Source organism: Platalea leucorodia (assembly GCF_965183815.1).
Source record: "Platalea leucorodia genome assembly, chromosome: 21".
In the NCBI taxonomy this organism is placed as follows: Eukaryota; Metazoa; Chordata; class Aves; order Pelecaniformes; family Threskiornithidae; genus Platalea; species Platalea leucorodia.
Window position 1 is genome coordinate 2,987,009 of NC_138843.1, and position 21,303 is coordinate 3,008,311.

The 21,303-nt window shown below is 42.0% G+C and overlaps 1 protein-coding gene across 1 annotated transcript in view; it reads left to right on the forward strand.

Moving 5' to 3' along the window:
• Nucleotides 1-21,303, forward strand: part of CPAMD8 (C3 and PZP like alpha-2-macroglobulin domain containing 8) — a gene marked incomplete at its 5' end in the record, with an annotated part of 58,252 nt that overhangs the window by 27,056 nt on the left and 9,893 nt on the right. Inside the window, 15 exons of the mRNA XM_082331310.1 lie at nucleotides 1,741-1,822; nucleotides 3,367-3,523; nucleotides 3,994-4,068; nucleotides 6,001-6,166; nucleotides 6,721-6,807; nucleotides 7,729-7,865; nucleotides 8,242-8,397; nucleotides 8,797-8,859; nucleotides 9,246-9,484; nucleotides 12,748-12,835; nucleotides 18,253-18,327; nucleotides 19,055-19,160; nucleotides 19,254-19,364; nucleotides 20,048-20,260; nucleotides 20,717-20,791. Of these exons, the coding sequence (XP_082187436.1) occupies nucleotides 1,741-1,822; nucleotides 3,367-3,523; nucleotides 3,994-4,068; nucleotides 6,001-6,166; nucleotides 6,721-6,807; nucleotides 7,729-7,865; nucleotides 8,242-8,397; nucleotides 8,797-8,859; nucleotides 9,246-9,484; nucleotides 12,748-12,835; nucleotides 18,253-18,327; nucleotides 19,055-19,160; nucleotides 19,254-19,364; nucleotides 20,048-20,260; nucleotides 20,717-20,791 (1,830 nt within the window). The remainder of the gene's footprint in view (nucleotides 1-1,740; nucleotides 1,823-3,366; nucleotides 3,524-3,993; nucleotides 4,069-6,000; nucleotides 6,167-6,720; nucleotides 6,808-7,728; nucleotides 7,866-8,241; nucleotides 8,398-8,796; nucleotides 8,860-9,245; nucleotides 9,485-12,747; nucleotides 12,836-18,252; nucleotides 18,328-19,054; nucleotides 19,161-19,253; nucleotides 19,365-20,047; nucleotides 20,261-20,716; nucleotides 20,792-21,303) is intronic.

Here is a 21,303-nt window from a genome sequence, read left to right on the forward strand (position 1 = left end):
ATAAGGTTTAGATGGGAAAGTCTGTTTGCTCACTCTGGAAGGCTTTTGTGACTTACCAAGCCAGAAAACTTTTTCATCACTTAGTTGTCCATCACAGAAAGTGCTGATACCCAACAATTCCCATATATTCCCTAATCTTTAGAAGTGGCCTGAGCTAAACTAGTCAGTAATTTTTCAACTTTCCCACAATGCAGTTCTACAAAAGCAGGTGAACAGGTGAAAACTAGAAAGGTGGACCTCTCCAGGGAGTCCAAGCATCTAGAGGAGTGTTTAGAAAACAGAAGATTTCAGAAGAGCAAGCAAGACATAAAGTCTGTGCCACTATCGGCAAGCAAAGAAGAATAAATGTAAGAGCAATGAAGCATAAGTCAACTCAAAATGAACATTCGAATAAAAGAACAGAGGAAATTATAAGACTGATATAAAAATACAAGTACTTGATTTTTCCATCTAACACACTGGAAATGAATGCTTAGGAACAATTTAAGGAGAAAGTGCTCAGTAGTAAATTGTATCTGAGGCCTATGTAGAAGAAAAGCAATCCAATTTAATATAACACCTATTGTTTGGAGGAAGAAGAAAAATAATACTGTTACTTATGCTTTCTGCCACGTACTTGTATATATCCCACAACCCCCAGACAAAGATGATTTTACTACAAGAGCATCATTAATCTCTAGGGCTTTGTTCGTCCCATTTTTCAAACCCTTCTATCTGCATTCCCTATAAGCCTCAGAAGGCTACAGAGCAACAGGGAAAAGTGTAGGAGTCATGGGCAGCCCTGACGCGGGGACTGTGGAGCTGCCTGTATCTGGAGAGGTCAACAAAGAAACTTTGCCTCCAGAAATGAAAGAGTTATCCATTCCCATAAAAATGTCATGCAGTGTGGAATAAAACATCTATTCATCTATCAGAGAATTAAGCAGGCACTAAATGTCTTTGACAGGGTCTTCTTGCAGGTTTGATAGATCTCCGTATCAAAAATACCCAATCTGAAAGGTTTGATCCCAACAGGCATTTCAGAGCTTTATCGAAGAGTGTATTCTGTATTCCCCAATGTAGAGGCTTAGAGTGCTTTATGAGGATGGGCAGTTCATGGTTATACGACAAACAGGTTTGAGAAACAAATTATTTTCCTAATAGGAAAAGCATTTTGACTATCTTTATTTTCAATCTCAAAAAACATTTCAGTAGAGAGTTCTTATTTTCAGCATTCAACTTTTATTAATAATTGTTGTCTAAAACAAGCCTTATAAGACAGCCCTGGTAGCTAGGAAGTGTTCATATACGTTAAGATCACAGCTGTTATTGTTGTGTTACATTACGTTGTCCCAAGCAACAGCTTTGGAGAAAAGTCTGAATCCAGTTGTATCATTAAAGGAAAAAAATTTTCATCCGCACAATGCTTTCAGTAAAATGGAAGGAGAACGGCTGTATGCTTAAGTAAAAACGTGTCTTTTAATACTACATCTTTTCAGAGGGGTATCAAATTTTTAACATTTCTACTGGCCAAAACGCAGGAGTTGTAGATGTACAGATGTTAGCCTGAATGGATTTCTGAATAAGCTACAGAGTACGTACACAGAGCTGGCTCTATCACTCACAGCAAAATAAGAGGTTGCCTCGGGCAGCAGAATCCCTTACGCTAGTGCCAGATGGTCTGAGTCTTCATTCACTTTACATACTTGTTTCTCTCTGTGTGAGGATTTTGGACTCCCCCAATTCTTTTGTGATTTCCAGGCTACCAGCGCCAGCTGACCTACAAGAGACAAGATGGTTCATACAGTGCTTTTGGCGAGAGGGATTCTTCAGGGAGTATGTGGTGAGTTGCTATTTAAAACAGAGTTAGAAAATTTGGTGTTTGCTAAATGGGAAAAATACACAATTGGCAAGGAAAGAAGAGTAATTTTCCAGCTTCCATTGTGGTATCGCACACAGTGGAGAATAGAAATAATACTCAATGACTATAGACTTACTGTTTCAATGCTGCTGAGTGTTCATACTACACTAGTAGGTGTATTATAGTTGTTTCAGGACTCGGGCAGTTAAGATAGTCACATCTACTAACATGTCCAGGCTTTAGGCACAGAAGCTATAGTTAAGGATCATATGTGGTCTACTGGAATTGGAGTAGCAATGTGTGGGGCATTTAAGCACCTAATTCCACTAGGGAATGGAGCTTCACCTGAAGCACGTACAGAGAAACTTGCTGTCTCTAGAAGTGGTGGAGGCTTCTGCCAGGGTAGGAAAAAAACCAAACACCAAAACCAACCCCAAAAAACCCAGAGAAGTTTCTCTCCCAAGTGCTTTATTTTATATCCACTCATGGGGATATAAATGGAATGGTATGGATTTATGCCCTGAGAACTGAAGTGCAGGACCTTTCAGAGTCGAACAATATGAGAAGCAGAAAATATGACACTGAGAAATCAGCTCATCTCACTAATATCCCCCTTAGGAAACCATGGCCTTTAAGGTTGTACGTTACATCACATTAGCGTGTTAGTTGACTCTAATATGCAGTAGATTCTTGTCTTCATTCATTTCCTTGTGCTGTCATTTGGCTTCTCCATCTGCTCTGTATTTTGCTTTAAACTGTTTTTTCTTCATTAACTCATCTGAGGGGAAGTACCACTTCTATGATGCTGCTGCCTCACTGTTTCGAAGATAGTAAACTTTTATCTCAGATCTGGCATCTCCCAGTCCCTAGATGTAAAATACGGTGACACAGAATTACTTAACACTTGAAAAATCCCCTGCCAGGCAGCATGCTTTCTACCCTCCCATTCCTCGGAGGCTTGTAAAATGAATGATTCAGACTCCCAAAGCTGGCCAGAGTTCGCACTTGTTGCATGTCAGAGGTTTAGAATTCCAAAAACACTTCTGTTGCTTTCTTAAATCTTAATTCTGTATAAAGTCTAACACAGCCTCAAACTTTAGCAATGGGTCTGGATTTCTTTTTTTTTTAGTTAAGACAGTAACAAAGTTGGAAAATTTACTCCTCTCTTCTTTACGAAGAATTCCGTATTTATAAGGATATTGATTCTTAATTTAAAAGCTTTAATAATTTGGGTAGCAGATGAGCACCTATAAAAGGGAACTGACTTTCAGAGTGTGTCATAACTAAGACAAATATATCTTAGTTATATTTTTCAATTTAATTTGTTGACCCTTAATCCTGCTCTTATCCAGAAGATCAGGCAGTGTTCGGGTGCTTTTATGTACCGTTAATTTTTTTTAACAATATTTAGTGTTTCCCCAACAAGATTTTTAAAATTTGTGCTTTCTAAGAATGTTGTTTTCCCTTTACTGATGCATCATTCTGAATTCGTTTTCTCAGTAAAGATGATAAATTCGTATTTACAGGCTAACAGCTTTTGTCCTCAAGTCCTTTGCGCAGTCTCGTGGGTTTATTTTCATTGACCCGAAAGAACTAACAGCTGCCAAAGACTGGATCATCCAGCATCAGAAAGAAGATGGTTCTTTTCCTGCTATGGGCAGGATACTAAATAAGGACATTCAGGTAAAAGCCATACAGACTCAAAATCATGCAATAGGTGCATTTTTAAAGTTATTATCAAAGCGTGAAGTGATGCAGTTTCCTTATGCCTAATATGAATATTGCACTTGAAAGGCTAGAATAGTATAACACGAACCAGGAGAATTTCAGTAAAAAAACGTCTATCAGAATGTATCTGTGTGCTGTCCCATGAGAATGGAAAGCAAGGTGTCAAGTCTTGCAAAACACTTCAGAAGCATGTCTCGGAGCGTGAAGTTACGTGCACAGAGTGTGTTCTCGGGGTATTGCTAGGGAAGGAAGCTCCAATGTTGGGTTGGGTTCCTAAATTTCTTACTCCTTATGTGCAAAGGAAAAGAAGTTGTACGATGCCACAGCTTCTCCTATAACATATTCTTTGTCTTGCTTCAAGAGTCTCTTTATCCAGTGTCTTTTCTCTGGTTTTCATCCAGTGGTATGTGTTTGTTGCCCTCCAGGGTGGAATCCATGGTAAGATCTCCCTGACAGCTTATGTGGTTGCATCTCTTCTGGAAACAGGTGTAACTTCTGAGGTAACAAAAACGTCGTTAAAATAGTTCTCATGTTCTATATATTCTAAAAATTCTCTCTTTTTTTATTAAACGATTTTACTGCTGTTCACTTTCAAAGGTTCTGTGCTCGCTAGAATGATAGCATCCAGGTAACAGGGCTGTTTGAAAGCTTTGAGATTATTCTAAAGTAAGGAATCTATTGTGAAGTTATTCAGGGTGATCTCCCATCCTTCAGCCATCAGTTCAAGGTTTATTCTACCAGAGCAAAACTCTTCCCTGCGACCCCACACCCCAACCTCTTTCAGCAATGTTTTCTGCCTTGTAACTTCAAGGTGTGATTGCAGCCTATGCAGATACTGGTAGCTTGCCTAGATACACTCAAAAAAAACTTTAACTAGCTAGCTTAGCGCTAACAGCAGTTTAACTAGGGCCGCATAGGCTTCGGGGATCCAGAAAACTTTTGCGGTCTGCCTTTGCTACAGTGGCCAAATGCTACTGCTATTAGATTACAGTATCTTTGGAGAGCTGCACTCCTGTAATGTGCTGGATTGAGGACTCTGGAGAAAAATGTTTCTCTTCTTTGTAATGAGACAGAACAGGAAAACTACAGAAAAAAGAATAGCTACGCAGGAACATGCAATTACACTGCATAATTTTTGAAGTAGAAAAAAATAATCGCTTCCAGTACAACTGGCATTTTAGAGATTCCTTCTTAAAACTCATGGTAAAAACAGTGCTCCTCTCCTCTGTTGTATTTTTGCCTGCCTGCAAGTTCACTAGGATGGAGATGCTCAGATAACATCATAGTTAATCATTGCCACTAACTATGACTGGGAAAATGTCCACTTGCAGATGTGCTGAGCAAGTCACGAATGCGTTTGCTTTTCAACAGCCAAGGGAAAGAGTGGTGATGAGGTCTGTACAGGTGGAACTGGGAGATTAGAACAGGAGGTGTAGTGGATGTTGCAGCCTGTCTTGGTGATCTGTACTCAGACAAAAGGATTGCCTATTCAGGCAAAACCCAGTGAGTTTATGGAGACTTTGAAACAGCCAGTGCAAACAGCAGTACCCATTCAGAAATGCTGTGATAATCTTCGCGCTTCTGATGGCATTCCTGTAGAGCTTGAAGAGTGAGACCATGCTGCCATTGCAAACAGGGAGCCCCTAGCCCCCAGTTCTTGTTGGAGTGGATTTTTAAAAAGTTAGAAAATGCTCAAACGCTCAAGGAGTAACTTTGCCTCCCTGTCAGCAGTGTCTCCCCCCAGAGAAGTGATGCGATGCTCTCTCTGGGCTGCTGTGCGTCAAGGCAGACCTAGCATTTTTATTTGCTGGAAGTGCAGTTTATGTGGATCTAATGGTTTTCCTAGAGGAGATTTGCAAGTGTTACTAATGATCTTAGCTAGGAAATGGGGAAGGGGAAGGTTAATGCCACAAGGAAATCAAAGGAAACCAAATTACATCAAGTCCAATTAAATTGTTTCTATAAATTATCAGAGCCACGTTCCTACATGGTGAGGTCATTGAGGGAGTTAATAAAACATGTTTGTTGGCTGCAGGGACCCCTGGGAACCTTGGCCTTTATTATCCTCTGGCGTCTGCTAGACGCTCCAGAGTGTCAGGAACACAATCAAACATACAGTAGAGAGCTCGCTTCTGCTCTGTTCATCTGCTGCCTTGCAGGGGCATGAAATTTCTTCAGCTTTAGAGGGAATGAATGTGTGTCAGTGTTAGTCTAGATCATTCTTGCTATGCTGTTTTGCTTCTTTTTTTGAATTTGTGATGCACGGCTTTTCTTAGGGAAAGGAAAGCGTTAGTGTCATTCTGCAGAGAGCAAACTGCATCTTTCCTTGTTTGTTTTTTTTTAATGGACACAAAGTCATGAGAAATAAAGTGATTCTAACTTCTGAGATATGGAGGCTGGTAATATGTCTGGGCTCTTTCCCCTAAATATAGGAAGAAAGAACAGCTGTTGACAAAGCAAAACTCTTCTTAGAGTCCAACTTGTATTCAGCAGAAGACCCCTACACTACTGCCTTGACTGCATATGCCCTGACACTGCTACACAGTCCCTCTGCTGCTGTGACGCTGCGGAAAATGAACAGCATGGCTATTACACAAGGTACTGTGCTCCTGGGTCCAATCTGGCAAGGCCCTGGCCTGGCAATCCTCTTACAGGAACAAGCAAATAGCCCTTGCAACTTGAATGATATATTTGGGTTACTGGAGAGGATAGAGCCCGTGAGATGAGGTCTTTCTCATGGCACAGTTTGACTTTGTAAGGCAAGAGTTTTCCTGGTTCTCTGTAGAGAGGGCTGAGCACCTTAGCTCCACGCATGCAGCTGATGCTGAAGGAAGGCAAGCGTACCAGACGCTCTGCACTGACTTTCCTGTCAATACGACAGAGTTTGCCTTGTAACACGTCACATTCCCTGATGGTGTATTTTAATCCAAAATCCAAGAATTACCTAATTCGTCACATTGAGCTATCTCTGTAATTGCAAAGGGAGCCTCTTGCCGGGGGGATGCTTGTCTAAAAGGAGGGACAGTGCAGTTCAGGGCATGAATCTGTTCTTTGAGCCAATGCAAAAGTAGAATTTTATTTTTCCCATATACAGAGGCTTAGCTGCAGTCCTGCTATAATAACATACGTATTCCCCTGTCCTGTTTTTCTAGATGGCTTTACACACTGGAGCTTGACGGGAACTCTTGTTACTGATGAAGATACCTTCATGGGATTTAATGACGGTCTCTCTCAATCGGGTACTTGTACTGCAAAGACAGAGATAGGGCAACGGGCTGCAACAGCAGGCCACTGACTGCATGTATTCCAGTGAACTGTTTGTATAATACGAGGTATTCTGAAAATGGCAGTCAGGGCAGGGTCCGGATGAAATGAGAGCTCATAAAAGGCAGGTGACGTCATGCTGAAAGAGCTGGTTAAGAGCAAGTGGGAGACAGAGCTAGATGTGGTCAAGACAGGACTGTCTTTTCATCCCCAGCTCTCCCACCATTTTTCATTCCAGTTTTACAAAGACAGTGATACAGAAGAGCGAGAGCCATATGGGATTCCATCAGGGAGGATTCATTTGAAATGGAAATCCGAGAGAAGTAAAACATTTAATTTTAGAGCCGTTTAGCTCTGTATTTTCAAATGGACCTAGGGATTGTATACCCAGCTTTTATTGGCAGTCACTGGCATTTCAGCTCATTTCCTGGACTTTAACTATCGAAGCCACATCAACAGTGAATGATGCTATAATTTTGAAGTCACTTAAAGCCATTGACTCTTCTAATACAATGTGGGTGCACCAGTGTTCAGGAGGGATCTAACTGGGTATTGTACGAAGATCTCTAGGACAGGAATACAGTATGGGCAGCAGCAAAGTAGAACTGGAGTGGGAGAGAAATTACTTATGGGGTACAATCAAGCAGAAAGAAGGTTATCCGTTGTGTGAAGGAAAGAGCTTATGTTGGAAGCAGAGATATCTTTCGAAGATGATGCATCTTGCGTGCAGACATCTTTTAACTTCATTTTTTCTTCCTGTGTTTACTTCTACAGACTCTTAACTTTTTTTAATTTTTCAGTTAATGAATATTCACAGAACTATCTCTAGACCTGTCCAGATTCTCAATTCTAGATGGTATTTTGATTTTCTGTTTATTCCCCCGCCCCCCCCCCAGTTGTTTCTGCAGAAGTGGAAATGACATCTTATGCCCTTTTGACGTACACGCTCCTCGGAGATGTGGCCTCTGCGCTCCCAGTAGTAAAATGGCTTTCACAGCAAAGGAATGCTCTTGGAGGATTCTCATCTACTCAGGTGGGCTGCCTCTGAAAAAGGTAGCTTCAATGCACGCAAAATCAATTGTAGAAATCAATTGATTCAGGAATGGTCAATGCAGTTTCCATCTAGAGTCTAGACAGAAACTGTCTGTGTCCTGGTAAGAAGAAAACCTTGCCAGTGCTCTTCACTGTTTCCTTCTCGGACTGACAATTTGAAAGGAACCTAGACTTTGTCGTTACAGATGCCTTTGACAGCAAAAGTGAACAAAACCCGATATTTCTCTTGCTACCTGAATTAAGACGGAAGATTCTGCTACCAGAATCTGATGACTGTACAGCACAGTGCTTGTTTATGAGTTTGCTATGCTCCTGTATTCTTCACTATTCTGCTGTCTCCCTCTTCTGATCCCTAGGACACATGTGTAGCCCTGCAGGCTCTGGCTGAATATGCTATCCTTTCTTATGTTGGAGGAGTCAACCTTACCATTTCCTTGGCTTCTACTAATCTAGACTACCAGGAGACATTTGAGCTTAACAAGATGAATAAAAAAGTCCTCCAGACTGCAGTGGTAGGTGTTTTTTTTGTTTATGTAGCCAAATTTTTAAAGCGATCGATGTGATTTGGGTACTGAATGACAACTCAGGTAAGTTCAGTAATGGTAAAAGCACAAGTTAAACACTATGCGATCTTGGGACTTTCTGGGGTTTTATGGCTGGGCTCTGATGTGAAGGAGGCAGCACTCAAAGGCGTTTTTCACCATAAGTAATGCCTGATGCTTGCTTTGTGCTGCTGCTTGTTTCTACCAGTTAAATGCAGGTGGCTGTAAAGAGTAAACCATACTCACTTCACTTCTGCAGTCTCCTTTGTAACTGGAAGGATCTTTTGTACAGAATAAAGCTAAAATTGATATTAATTTCCGTTCTGAGTGCCATGTCTTGTCTGTGTCTTAACTGTGGATTCTCCCCAGATCCCCAGTATTCCAACGGGGCTGTTTGTGAGTGCCAAGGGTGAAGGCTGCTGTCTGATGCAGGTAAAGTTGCCATGGGGCTGGAGAAAGTATGTGAGCAGGTGATCTCTAAACTCACAGTCTGTTTACTACTTTTTGAATCCCAGTTTGCTATGAGGAAGGAGTCACACTTTGAATTTCTCTCAAAGTAATTGTATAAAGTGGTATTGCTTTAATTCATAGAGGTAAATGTGATTGTACTAGGGTGAATCTGCTCTGGTATAGCTTTACCTATATATAACTGTGTTGCAAAGCCTCTATTGCCTCTGTGCCTGCCATTTCCTCTCTCTGAAGAGATCTGGTGTTTATGCTGGTCTTTGGGGAATATTTGTAGATGCTGTGAAATGTTGGGGTCTGATAAACTGCCCTGATCTGTTTTGTTTTGGTTCCCCCCCCCCTTTCTGCTGCAGATTGATGTCACTTACAATGTACCTGATCCTATTGCCAAACCAGCTTTCCAGCTCCTGGTTAACCTGAAGGAGCCAAAGTCAGAGCAGCATCTTCAAGCTCCAAATCTCCTGCGGTCTGTCTCTCCAGATGAGAATCGCTCTGAAGCCTTGCACAGAGAGAGGGCACTGGGGGATGATGATGACCCAGCTTCAGATCAGGACCATCAGGAATACAAAGTCATCCTGGAGACATGTACTAGGTAGGAAATGCCAGTCTGCATCCTGTCCTGCCTGTTTCCCAGAGACCATCTAGTTTGCTGATCACATCTGTACTGATACATTCATTGATACAGGAAAAATACCAAATTCTGTCTTGCTGCACTGTCCGTATCTCACACAGCGTAAGACAGGACACCTGACATGCAGAATGCAGAACTTCAACCATAATTGTGGGTTGTAGGACAGAGGTATTGCAAGGACATTCACAAGCATTGTCTGCTGGCGTTAATAATTTTAGTGCTAAGTATGTGTCAAAGGTAGAGAAACAAGAACAAAATTTATAAAGAGGGCAACACCTTGGGTTTTTATCATTAAGTTTCATTATTGCCTCTCCAAAACCTGAAGAAGACAAATTGGATGTCATTTGCTTGTGTCAGGTGGAAAAGTTCTGGATTATTTTCTAGGTCTTCAGTAATAGGGTTTCTGTAAAAGCCGAAAAAGCTAGGTAATTTCAACTCTTTAACTAATATCTTAAGCATGTCGATAGTTTTATAAATATTATTGACTTGACTTTGATGTTTGAGTTGTTTATTCTTCAGTTTTGGATACCAAAAACCTAACAGAAGATTCTTGTTGCCATGGTATGAATTTGGAATCTATGGTAAAGGCACAATATATGCAGATATTTGTTAATAAGCTCTCTGAAGGTCATTGCCTATCTCCTTGCTTTGTATAAAGAAATTTAAAATAATTTTTGAAGATGCCATGATACTAAAGCTCCAGAAGTTTCATTCATAGCTCTCAAAGCACTTTGCAAAGACATTAGCAGTTCCGTCTCATTTTACAGATTGGGAAATTTAAGATATTAAGAGAAAACAGCTTGCCTGTAGACAAACAGCAGCAAGAATAGTTTCTGACCTGCGTTCAATCCACATACATGTTTCGCTTGAACACGTCAGTACTGCTGCAGTTATCAGGGGCTGCTGATCTCTTTACAAAATGTTTTGGTTTTAAGGAGGTTGTTGGAAGGTTGGCCCAAAAGAGGGAAAGCCATAACCAAAGTAAATAAGGAGGGCTTACAGCATCCTACTGTATAACAGAAGAAACCATTCCCAAGAATTTCCGAACTATTCTGCATATCTGTGACCAGGAGCATGGCAGGTGGGGGGGCTACAGCTTCACTGAACTGAAACAGCAGAAGTCAGCTGTAATTCATGGAAATGGAAAACTTTCCCTCCCCTATCAGTTTCTGTCTCCTTCCTTCCTGCAGAGGCAATGCCAATACAGTGACTACAGTCCTGAAAACAGTTGCTGTGTCTCCAGCCAAAGACGAGATCTTGTTATCTCTGTCAACACACTTGCCCCTTGCTCGTGTGGCCATGTTGCTGGCAGATGCATTGCCTCCGATTGCCACAAGCCTGTGAAATCCGGGGCCAGGCATTTTTCGGCCTAGTTGAACTCTTCCTCCCTCCAGTAACAACAGCCAGTGACGAGCAACTCAAACTCATCATCCAAAGTTTGCTAGGGTCAGCCTGGCTGTGTATAACACAGTATCACTTTCTCAACCTCTTCTCCCCCTGCCGAAGCGTTGCAGCTTGTATTGGGGAGGTAGGCTTCCAAAGTCGTGCCAGCCCCTTGAAGATGCCTGTAACTAAGGAGGCTGCCCTGCATCAGCACAACCTTTCTGTTGTTATTTCTGAAACTTCTGCCCTGGGAATTGCTGGAGCAAAGACAGAAATGTGAGAGGAAGCCCAGTCCAAGGAGATTGATTGCTTGGAAAGAAAACAAAAGCAAATGAAATCTTCCCTTTCCTCCCCTTCTTCCTGTAATGATGCTCTTTTAACTCCTTCATCATCTTATTTAGGCAATGTGAATGGAGGAGTGCATCTAAGGATGACAACTGAAATATTTTGAGCTGGGGGTGTTCTTCAGAATGCAATTGTTTTAAGTGTTGTCCTGCTCAGTGAAGTCCTTGGGGCACTTTTGAGGAGTTAGGGAGAAAACAGTATGGGAAATAGAGGACTGTTACAATAGAGAGCGGGGAAAAATGCAGGTAAAGGGGTACTACAGGATTTCTTAGGGAGTATGGTGCATGGAGTTAGATCAGGATTAACAAGGCTTAATGTCTCTGGGAGACTGTCAGCCTTCAACTGTCTTACACAGAGCCAACTGGCTCTGTCCACAGACCGTCTCATGCTACTGTGGGCGTATGAGCTTGGGTGTGGCATTACATCCAGGCTGGCTCCGTGCGGAGCTTCGGCAAACTCGCACACCCGCCCTAGCTGTGGAGGTCTCCATACAGAGGCCTCCAAGTAGCCCTGCAGGAGCCAGTTCAGATCTGGCAAATTTGATCCTGGAAGCTGCGTACTGCGTTTTCTCAGTGCTGGGCATGAGCAATAAGCCCTCCTGGGTCCAAGCTCATTGTCTTTGTGGTGCAACTAAAGAGCAAGCAGGTAAGCTGCCAAGGAGGGATAGTTTAGAGCTGACTGTATGTGAATGCAGAGAAAAGGAGCATTGTTCTGGAATTAGCAGGAGCTTCTTTGTTACGATGTCAACTCTTCTGCCATGCTGCAAGAAATTTAAATCTTTTGTAATGGCCCAAATAAACTTTCCATCCCTTCCTGTGTTTTGGGTTTTTTTTTTATGCACACTTCAGCAGTAACAACTCTGAATTTCAGTGGTTTTCTGGAGTCTTCATTGATATTATAGAGGACAATATAGGCAGTGAATTCTTTAACACTAGTAACTAGAGAGTGAGGTTGCTGACTCATTAGCAAAGACGCTGTTCTCGGTGTCAATTAGATGCTGGAGGGAAATGGCCGTTTATGAAACCCCAGGGTTGAATGACTCTGCCTGGTATAGGGAAGTAACATTCCTCTTACACCACAGTCCATTTACAGCCCTCCACTTAGGAAAGAACAGAAGTTTCTTCTACTCCAAGGGGTTATTCCCTTTTACCAAGTGCATTTTCTCAGTGATAATTGAAAAATGAGGCAAGCAGCCCCACAGGAGACTACATCCTCCCTTCTGCTTTTCTGCCTCCATTTGCCTGGACATGTATTACATCTCTGCCCTCTGTGAGTTGGGCTTAATTTTTGTTGAATAAAAGCAGAAAAGAGGATTTTGTAAAGCCAAGTAGACTGTGGCTTTCAACAAGTCCTTCAAAGAAGAGTAGATCCTTTTAACTTTTTTCCCTATGAAGTTTGTTTCAGTTGTTCTCCATCCCGGGTTGTCCATGTACCATTTGTTATCTTGGATCCTGAGTTTGTTTTCATTCTTTCTCTCTTTTTGTTCTCATGGGAAGATGGCTGCACTCTGGATCTTCTAACATGGCTGTCTTGGAAGTGCCGTTGTTCTCAGGGTTTCGTGCGGATATTGAGAGCCTAGAGCAGGTAAGGTGCTGTAATGGGAGTGCAAGGCATGATCTTGGGCCAGGACCTGGCTCTCTAATTGGCAGGGATTCCCTCTGGGGAGCAATAGGAAGCAAATGCCATTGGATGTTAGAGCACTGTCCAAAAAGGCGCAATTCAAATTGAGGGGGGCGGGAGATTTCACTTGTCAAAAAGCATTTATCTGAAATGAGTAAACAGATGTTCTGAGCAAGATTAACAAATTTACCGAACATGGCCAAATGAAGGTTTATTACCGAGCACAGTGCACGGTAATTAAATGAGACCCATTTGGAAATGCTGAAGTGAAAATGTGCTCTAACAGGAGCTGTTTATGGCTTCTTAGTGGGCTGTGTTATCTCCAACATCTGGATTCCATTTCTTTGGAGGCTCTGTGTCTTGGAATTTTTTTCCTTTTTTTTTTTTTCTTTCTTTCTTTCTTCTGGGAGAACATCATGTTTATTGCAAGCCAAACTGAGGTGGACAGAATGTGCCTCTTACCCAGCCAGCCCTCTAGGGGAGATGAACTGTAATCTTTAGCTTTGCTTTATGTTTTGTGGAAGCATTACAGCATATTCACTGGTGTTTTTTATGCTGCAAATAAGAGTTTTTAAGGACTATGTAACAAAAGAGGTATAGAACCCTTGCATCCTTGAGAACTGGTAAAGAGCTAAAAAGTATTTTGCTTCCAAAATATCTCTTCTGTTAATAACTTTATCATCGTTATACTGGGGGGGGAGGGATTTGGGGAAAGGATTTTAAAGCAGAATCATACTAAAGACCAGGCAGTTTAATTTGACATCCTAACTCAAGGGAAAGTGCACATTGCTTTGTCTTCTCTAGGATTTCACTTGATGTGGCTAATTTATAATATAAACACCATTGCATTTTCTTGGAGAAAATGAGACCAATATGTTCCTCTTCAGGGGTTTACAATCCATGTCAAAATCTGCTGTCAGATAGTCTCCTGGGCTGTCATTGAAGCCAGAGAAACTTGTGTGTTAGTCTTTGAGAAGAGAGTTGCATCCTTCCAGTGTTTGGGAGCTGCGCTGGAGTACTTTTGTACGGAGATGTGTGTTGATCAGATATGTAATTATTCCTGTAAAGAGAAATATCAAAGTTATTTTATATCTGTTCACTAGCTGCATGTTGAGAATTCTGTTTTCAAGTGCATGCATGTAAAATGCATCAATTTTTCTTTGCCTCTTGACCTTTGAGTGTGATATTCTCTCTCACATGCAACAAATGGTGCAACAAAATGAATATGGCTATTCAGATGAGGCAAGACCACCAGTAGGAGGTCTCCAGTATCCCTGTGGTAAGAGAAAGGAGGAAAATTAGGTGAGGGGGCCTGTAGTGGGTTTGGTTGCTATTTTTGTCTCCTCCTGCTGAAGGTGCTAGAGTGACGGTGGTTTGTACTGTTTTCAAAGAAGTTCTCTTTCACAGTAATTTATATAAATAATGGCAGAAAAAATATGGATGGAAACCTGGCTTAGGCTGAGAACTCAAAATGGGACAGGAGGAGAACAACAGGATATCTTTATGGTGTTAAACCCATGGAATGTTTTATCAGCAGAGGAAAAGGAGGAGTAAAGGGAGGGAAAGAATTGAAACAAAGAGTGCAAAGGGGGGTTTCATTACAGAAAAACAGAAAATTTGTTAGGTTAAGTAGCAAATCCCTGTACTTATTTTTCCTGAAGCGAGCTAAGAAGAAACTACAGAAATAGGAGCTCCCTTTGTCCAGGCTGTACTCAGTGAATATCTCCTTTACCAGTTTCAGCAGGGGACAGAGTTACGAGTTTCTAGACTGAGTCCCGAGAAGGTCCCATAAGCTCCTGTGTGAGAAGGGACTGTGTAGCTTCTGTCATTTCAGTCCCTGAACTTTTTTTCCTTTTTGCCAAGGCAGCTGTGCTCTGGAACGAGGCTCGTTGACACGGCTGGGCCAGACAGGGGTCCCAGATAAAGACTTGTAAACCAAACATGCTTATTTTGTATTTAGTTACTACTAAAAGGCTGCTACATGCAGCAATCTGCTCCTGTGCTGTGCTGATGGTTTACACTACCCTGCGTTCAGGGCATGTTGTACCTGTTCTAAGTAAAGGAAACAGTGAAGACAGTTGTGAATATATGATTAACATTAGGATAGCCACTCTGCAAGGAAACTCTGATTCTGGTTCCCCAATGGACTAGCTGTATAATGTTTCAAAACACTTTTGCTTCCAGTACCTCTTATTCTGTCTTGTCTTCTAGTGTGTTGCCATAATCCTTGTGCTCTGTGACACCAGCCTGCCTCTGATGTTTGGTTTCTCATAGCTTCAGAGATTCTTCTGTCACATTCGGTGCCGTCTTGCTGGTGCCTCAGCACTGCCTAGTTCCTTGGCCAGGTGCTGGTCAGCACTCCTAAATCAGAAACAACCACTGGGCATGTGGAAACTAGAGCAGAGAAACAGGGAGATTTACCCACGCTGCTTGTGTCAGATCGATGAATCAATCTCTGGGAAGCATCATGTGTCAGCTTCGTACCCTTCCTCCCTTCTGTCACATCCCTGAACCTCGCCTGGATGGAAGCAGCCAGAGGGTAAGAGCAAGCTGCCCTGCTGCTGCACGAGAGTCGTTATCTCAATGCTGAATGAGCTCTCCAGCACAGGAGGCTTTCTCTAGCACCAAGCAGATGAGGTGGTTGTGCTTTCCCTTCTGGCATCTTCCTACCTGTCTGAACCTCGTGTTCCTGCCTCTATGGGTAGAGAAGCAAGAGAGTCCCAGTGTAGCCCCATCTGTTAGGGTCTCTGGGCATAGAAGAGCAGGTGATTTGTTTTCCTTTCTCCCCTATCTTAATGGGAAAAGGAGCTGATTCTTAAGTGGGAAGGCTGAGCTCCTGCAGCACAGAGCTGATCCGAGTTACATCCTTGCAAATCTCAGAAGGACGTCAGGTACTTCGTGCAGTGCATACTTCTTCAGTGCTTGTCGGACACAAAAGAGCTGGTTCAAAACCCACCGTTTTGAAAGTTCTTTGGGCAAAAGACTAAGTAATTGGTGTGTCGGTTTGGAGAAGGGACTCTGCACTTGGGATTCAGCAGTGGGCAGTCCATTTCCATACTAGAACAGAATTACTTCCTTTGGGCAGCAGGAGACTTTGCTAAATTGGGAAGGATATTGCATCATCAAGGGGGAATGTTCCCCTTGAAGAGCTGAATTCCATCTTTCTTATTGCAGAAACCCTTTGCATCTGTAAAAATGAAATGTAGGGACAAAGCCCAAGCATATATATATATAGGTAGGCAGTGAAGATGCAGATAACAACCCCTGTGATTTATTCACGGCCATCAAATGTGTATCCAAATCATGCTGACAAAAATGGAATTCTTCCACTGAAGACCCAGTACTAGTTTTGTCTTGTATTTTGGACACCACCTTCAGCAGAGCCCTGTCATTCCCCCTGCTGCGTTTTCTTGTTACCCTAGCCGTTTCCCTCTCCTCCCGGTGAGGAGGGGCAGGGCCGTAAATCAGATTTCCTTGTTTGTTGTTTGCCCTCACAAGGGAGCAGTGTGCGCGGCGCGGCCCCGTGTGCAGCTCCGGGGCAGTGATGGTTAATGAATGCTCTGTTGCACGTTGAGGGCAGCCCCCCTGGCTGTGCAGCCACAAATCCTTCTAATAATGTTGGGTGTCGACAAGGTCAGGAGGTCACCACAGGCTGGTATATATCAAGCTTCACCAGAAAAATGCAACTTTAGCTGAGCTGAGCATTTCCCGGTGGCGCCAGCCTCTCCAAGCCCTCATAAAAGGACTGTCTGCAGCCATCTACTGCTGAGTAATAACAGCCACCATCAGGCCCCTAAAATTATAAGGACAAATTAAATTGGCCCTTTCCATATTGTGTGGGACTTAAACACATGTTCCTTTGCTTGTTACAGTAATAGCAGGAAGCTGTGTGCAGGGTTTTACAACTAGAAGCACTATGCTGAAAAAATTCACAGTTAAAGCTGTTGGTAGCAGGTTTGGGCAAATTTCAGTAGAAATGCTTTTTGCTTCATGTCATTCTTTCTAATTAATAATAATAATAATAATAATAATAATAATAATAATGCTTTGTTCTCCTTTCCACAGAGTTTTCATTTTAAGATCTCAAAATAACTTAAGAAAATTTAAAAAAAAAAAACCAAGGAAATACTATCCCTATGTCACAAACGGGATTGTCTGACAGAGGCTAAAGTAATAGGACAGTTTGGAGAACAGAATTAAAGTATCTGCTCTGGCCCTTACTCTGCTCCCCAAACTGGGATTAAAACACAGGAGTCCTTTTCCACAGACCATCATCCTCCCCAGCTTCTGAATTAAATGTTTTTCACATGGTAAATGTATTCTGAATACAATTTATCAAAACAGTAATGATTGATCGACGGATCAGGTACATACACCATGACAGTCATTATAATATTGAGATGTTAGTATTCCAAATATGAAAAATCCTAGGAGTAACTCTTTGGGAAATTTTAAAATAAAACTTTGTAGAACTATATCAGATGATAGCATTTATATTTTGGTGGTGATTCGTTAGCATTCTGTACCAGGGAGATAGTTACTAGTTTCTCTGAGGTGGTGCAGTAATTCTGTAAACGAGGGCCCTTGGGGGTAGATGGGCTGGGGTAGATTAGAGGCGGTAGCACCCCAGATGTGGGAAGTACTCTTAGATTGTGTTCTGCTACTCCCAAGATATGCAGATTGTCCCAATAAATAAAAAAAAAAGGAGGTAGGTTGTAGGCCTGACTGGTACAATGCAAATTACATATCCCTGGGCCTCAGAGAGAGAGATGAGTAGCAGAGGCCTGGCCTGACCCCATTCGTCAAAAGGGAGGATGCCTAGGGCTCTTTCAAATGGCTGCTCTTTTCAAATGTAAGGATTAATTTTCCTGGCAGAAGAATGTTTTGGATTTTTCAGCCGGTGGGAGAAGGGGACCTTTAATACCCGGTGTGATCCAGCAGCATGATTCCCTGGCGGTCTGAAGGAGTGTAAATAAGAGACTTTATCGAGTGTTTTGGGGTCTCTGAGGTCTTGCTTGATCCTTGGTACTGAAAACAATCTGGGAGCTATTCAATTAGATTATGGAGGATATGCCAGGCATAGTCTGAGGGAGATAAATGCACCAGGGACCAGGAAGAACACTCAGCATTGTGCACCTGGAAAGCATTCCTCATCAGGTCACAGAAAAGAAGAGATGGCTTTTTCCTCAGTTGTATGACAGCAACTGCAATCCTCTTCGCATTTCCCCTCTCTCTTACTGAAACATCCTTTTTCAGCAGAAGAAATCCCTGGGTTTTAGTCTCTGATCAGTTTTCTAAGCAGTCTAAAATGTTTCTTCTCTAATTTCAAACTGTTTTCTATAAAATGAGATGAAACTAAACCTGTTGATTTTTTTCCCCAGTTATTGATGAACAAGCAAATTGGATTAAAAAGATATGAAGTGGACGGAAGAAAAGTCCTTTTTTATTTTGATGAGGTAATGACTTTGTTTCTTATAATTATGTTGCTTTTCAATGAAAGGCAAATGACCGGTGGATCAGGCGTAGATCAGTGCATTGCTGTTCGTGGTCCCTCACAGATGAGGATTACCATGCAGGTTACCTGGCCAGTTGTCCTGAGCCTCTTTTGAGGCAGGTAGGTGGTGTGGTTTTGGTTGGAAACCAAAGCATAATAGAGGCAGGTGATTAGCTTCAGCCCATATAGAATTTCTGGGCAGGTACCACTTAGATTTTGCCTCAAAATAATCTCACCTTCAGGTACAACTAGCATTGCTAGAAGGACAGAGTAAAAATGCAGTCTAATTCAGATGTCAGCACGTACCTGAGAGTGGCAGATGAGCTCTCTCCTGGCTTGGTCGTCAGCAGTAAACTGTCAGCTAGTTGCATTAGCAAGCTGGCTGATGACAGGAGTGGTGGTAGGTAAGCCAGAGAATACAGCTTGTGGTTCAGGTTTGACTTTCTGACATCGTTGTATGGCAAATATGTGCTTCAAAGGACAGCAAAGTATCACATATATTAATTCATCCTGTTTGGCTTTTATTCATTATCTTTGTCTCTATACCTAGTATTGGAGGGGCCTTCATTCCCCCCACGTGTCCCAAGCACAGCATGTTGCATTAGGGGCACATGCTGCCTGTGTTTGTCTCTCTCTTCACTGAAAGTGCAGTTTTTGTTACAATGAGTCTTTTACGTAATTCCATACAGATTCCTAGCCAGTGCATGACCTGTGTAAAGTTTCAAGCTTTCAGAGAGCATATAGTTGGGAAAACAGCTCCTGTTCCTATCAAAGTGTATGATTACTATGAGCCAGGTATGTGCCTGTTTTCCTTTGATTTTTGAGCTCCAGCATTAGAGCTCTAGGCATAAGGCTCAGTTGTGATTTCTCATTCTTGCTGGCCTGCAGCTTTTGAAGCAACTCGTTTCTACAACGTGAGTGAAAACAGTCCCTTGGCTCGGGAGCTCTGTGATGGGCCAACATGCAATGAGGTGGAAAGCTCAGCTAGCCAATGGGTTGGTAAGTTGCACCAAAGCCAAGCAGATTTTTTTGGAAAATGGAGCCCGCAGACATACTTTCCAGGAGTTCAGAACTCAAAAGTGTATTTAGAAAAATGCTCTATTTCACTATCTGTGTTAGTGGAAGTTTTACAAAGGTTTGTGGGATAGAGTATTAGACTTATGACAGCCAAACAGACCAATGTAGCCTGCTTTTCAGTCACCACAGGGACTATTATTTACTTCAGAGGCAAGAGATAATGTTTAATTCTGGAAGAATCTGCACAAGGTGAGATGTGTTAATAGACATAAAGGTAACAACTCTTTAAAATGCAATGTGGTTTTCTTTCTCTAAAATATCTTGCCGTAGAGTTCCACAGTTAACTGTAGGAAGATTGAACGATTTCATGCATCAGTGAAAGGAATAACTTTCCCCAGAAGCTATACATTCCTTTCTGTCCTCTGTGTCATACAAAATAGTTGCTTTATCCTATACCTGCAGTCTGCTGCAATATGGTTCTTTTGGAAAGACAGCTTTATTCCCAGAGCTTTTTATTCTACCAAGTTTGTAAATTCCTATGAGAAGTCTTAGGGAATTCAACATGAAAACTTACATCAGAGAAAGAGAAGAAAATTGCCGCTCCATCTTCCCCTTCCCCATGCTATGCAGAAATATTGCTTTGGATGTTTCTGTTTACTTTTCAGGCTTTGTTCACTCTGGGCCTTGCAATAACATTTTTGGCTGCTTGGAGGATGAGTATTTTGAGCAGTGCATGTGTTCGCGAGACTGTGGCTATGATGGGGAGCCTGTATGTGGATCAGACGGACAGATTTACCCGAACCATTGCCAGATGGAAGTAGCATCATGCAGGAATAATACAAGGATAGAGCAGATGCCCATGTCTCAATGCTCTGCCTGTAGGTTTCATTCAGTTCCCTTTTCTGTTACGATCTAGTTGCAGAACACTACAAATCCTCGTCTAAGCACATGATAATTACGTACGTGTGGTAGGGAAAAGAGGAGAATTCAAAACCTCCTATCTGTTATTTTGCCCCTCATACTACAGGGGATTTTAAGATACAAGAGCAGCTGCCTTCCTGCTTAGCTCAGAATAACTGTTTTTCTGTTCTTGTGAATATGTTTGACCAATCAGAATGAACTTCAGATAAAATTAGTGATACTGTTTTATCTGAAGTGAATAATCCTAGATAAAAATTACGTCCATGAAATGTAACATTCTTTGGAGATTCTGCATGGGCTTTCAAGATGCGCAGTGTAGTAGCTCAGTGAACCGAGTTTGGCACTTCTGGAAATGCAAACATTTTTCTAGAGATTCAGTAACAAATTTTATAACCAATTTTTTTCTTTTACAGCTAAGAATTTGCCAGAAGAAAGGGAGACGCACTCCCACACAGCTGAGCAACCCAGCGTTCAACAAACTCCAGCAGGTAATATCATACCTTTGTATTTATCCAAGGCCTTTTTCTTCAGCGAGGTTAAAGCTTATCCTACCGCTGTATAAAAGTATATATTGCTCTTAAGCACATTTAAGTAAAGATGCTGAATTTCCTCATCTTCTAGAAAAAAACGAACACTCAGAAATCAGAAAAAATGAAGAGATCGAGGAAACTTAGGATAACTATTCAACAACAGACTAGCTCTTCTAGTCCTTTTCCTTTCAGGAGATCTTGCATGGTACCTGTTCTGTTCAGTGCACGTGCAAGATTTAGGTGATTGTTCGTAGGAGCGGGCAAGTGACCCTCCTGTTTTCTCAGCCTTGGTATGTTTCAACAACACTCACTTTGTGATCTTTTCTTCAACATTAAGCTGGAAAGATCACATTTAAAACCAGGCTGATGTAATGTGTTTCAACAAACAACTGAACAGGACATGACAACAGACCAAACCATTGCAAGAACTAGAATCCAGGTGGATTAACTTTGTCCCTAGCAGTTCTGTG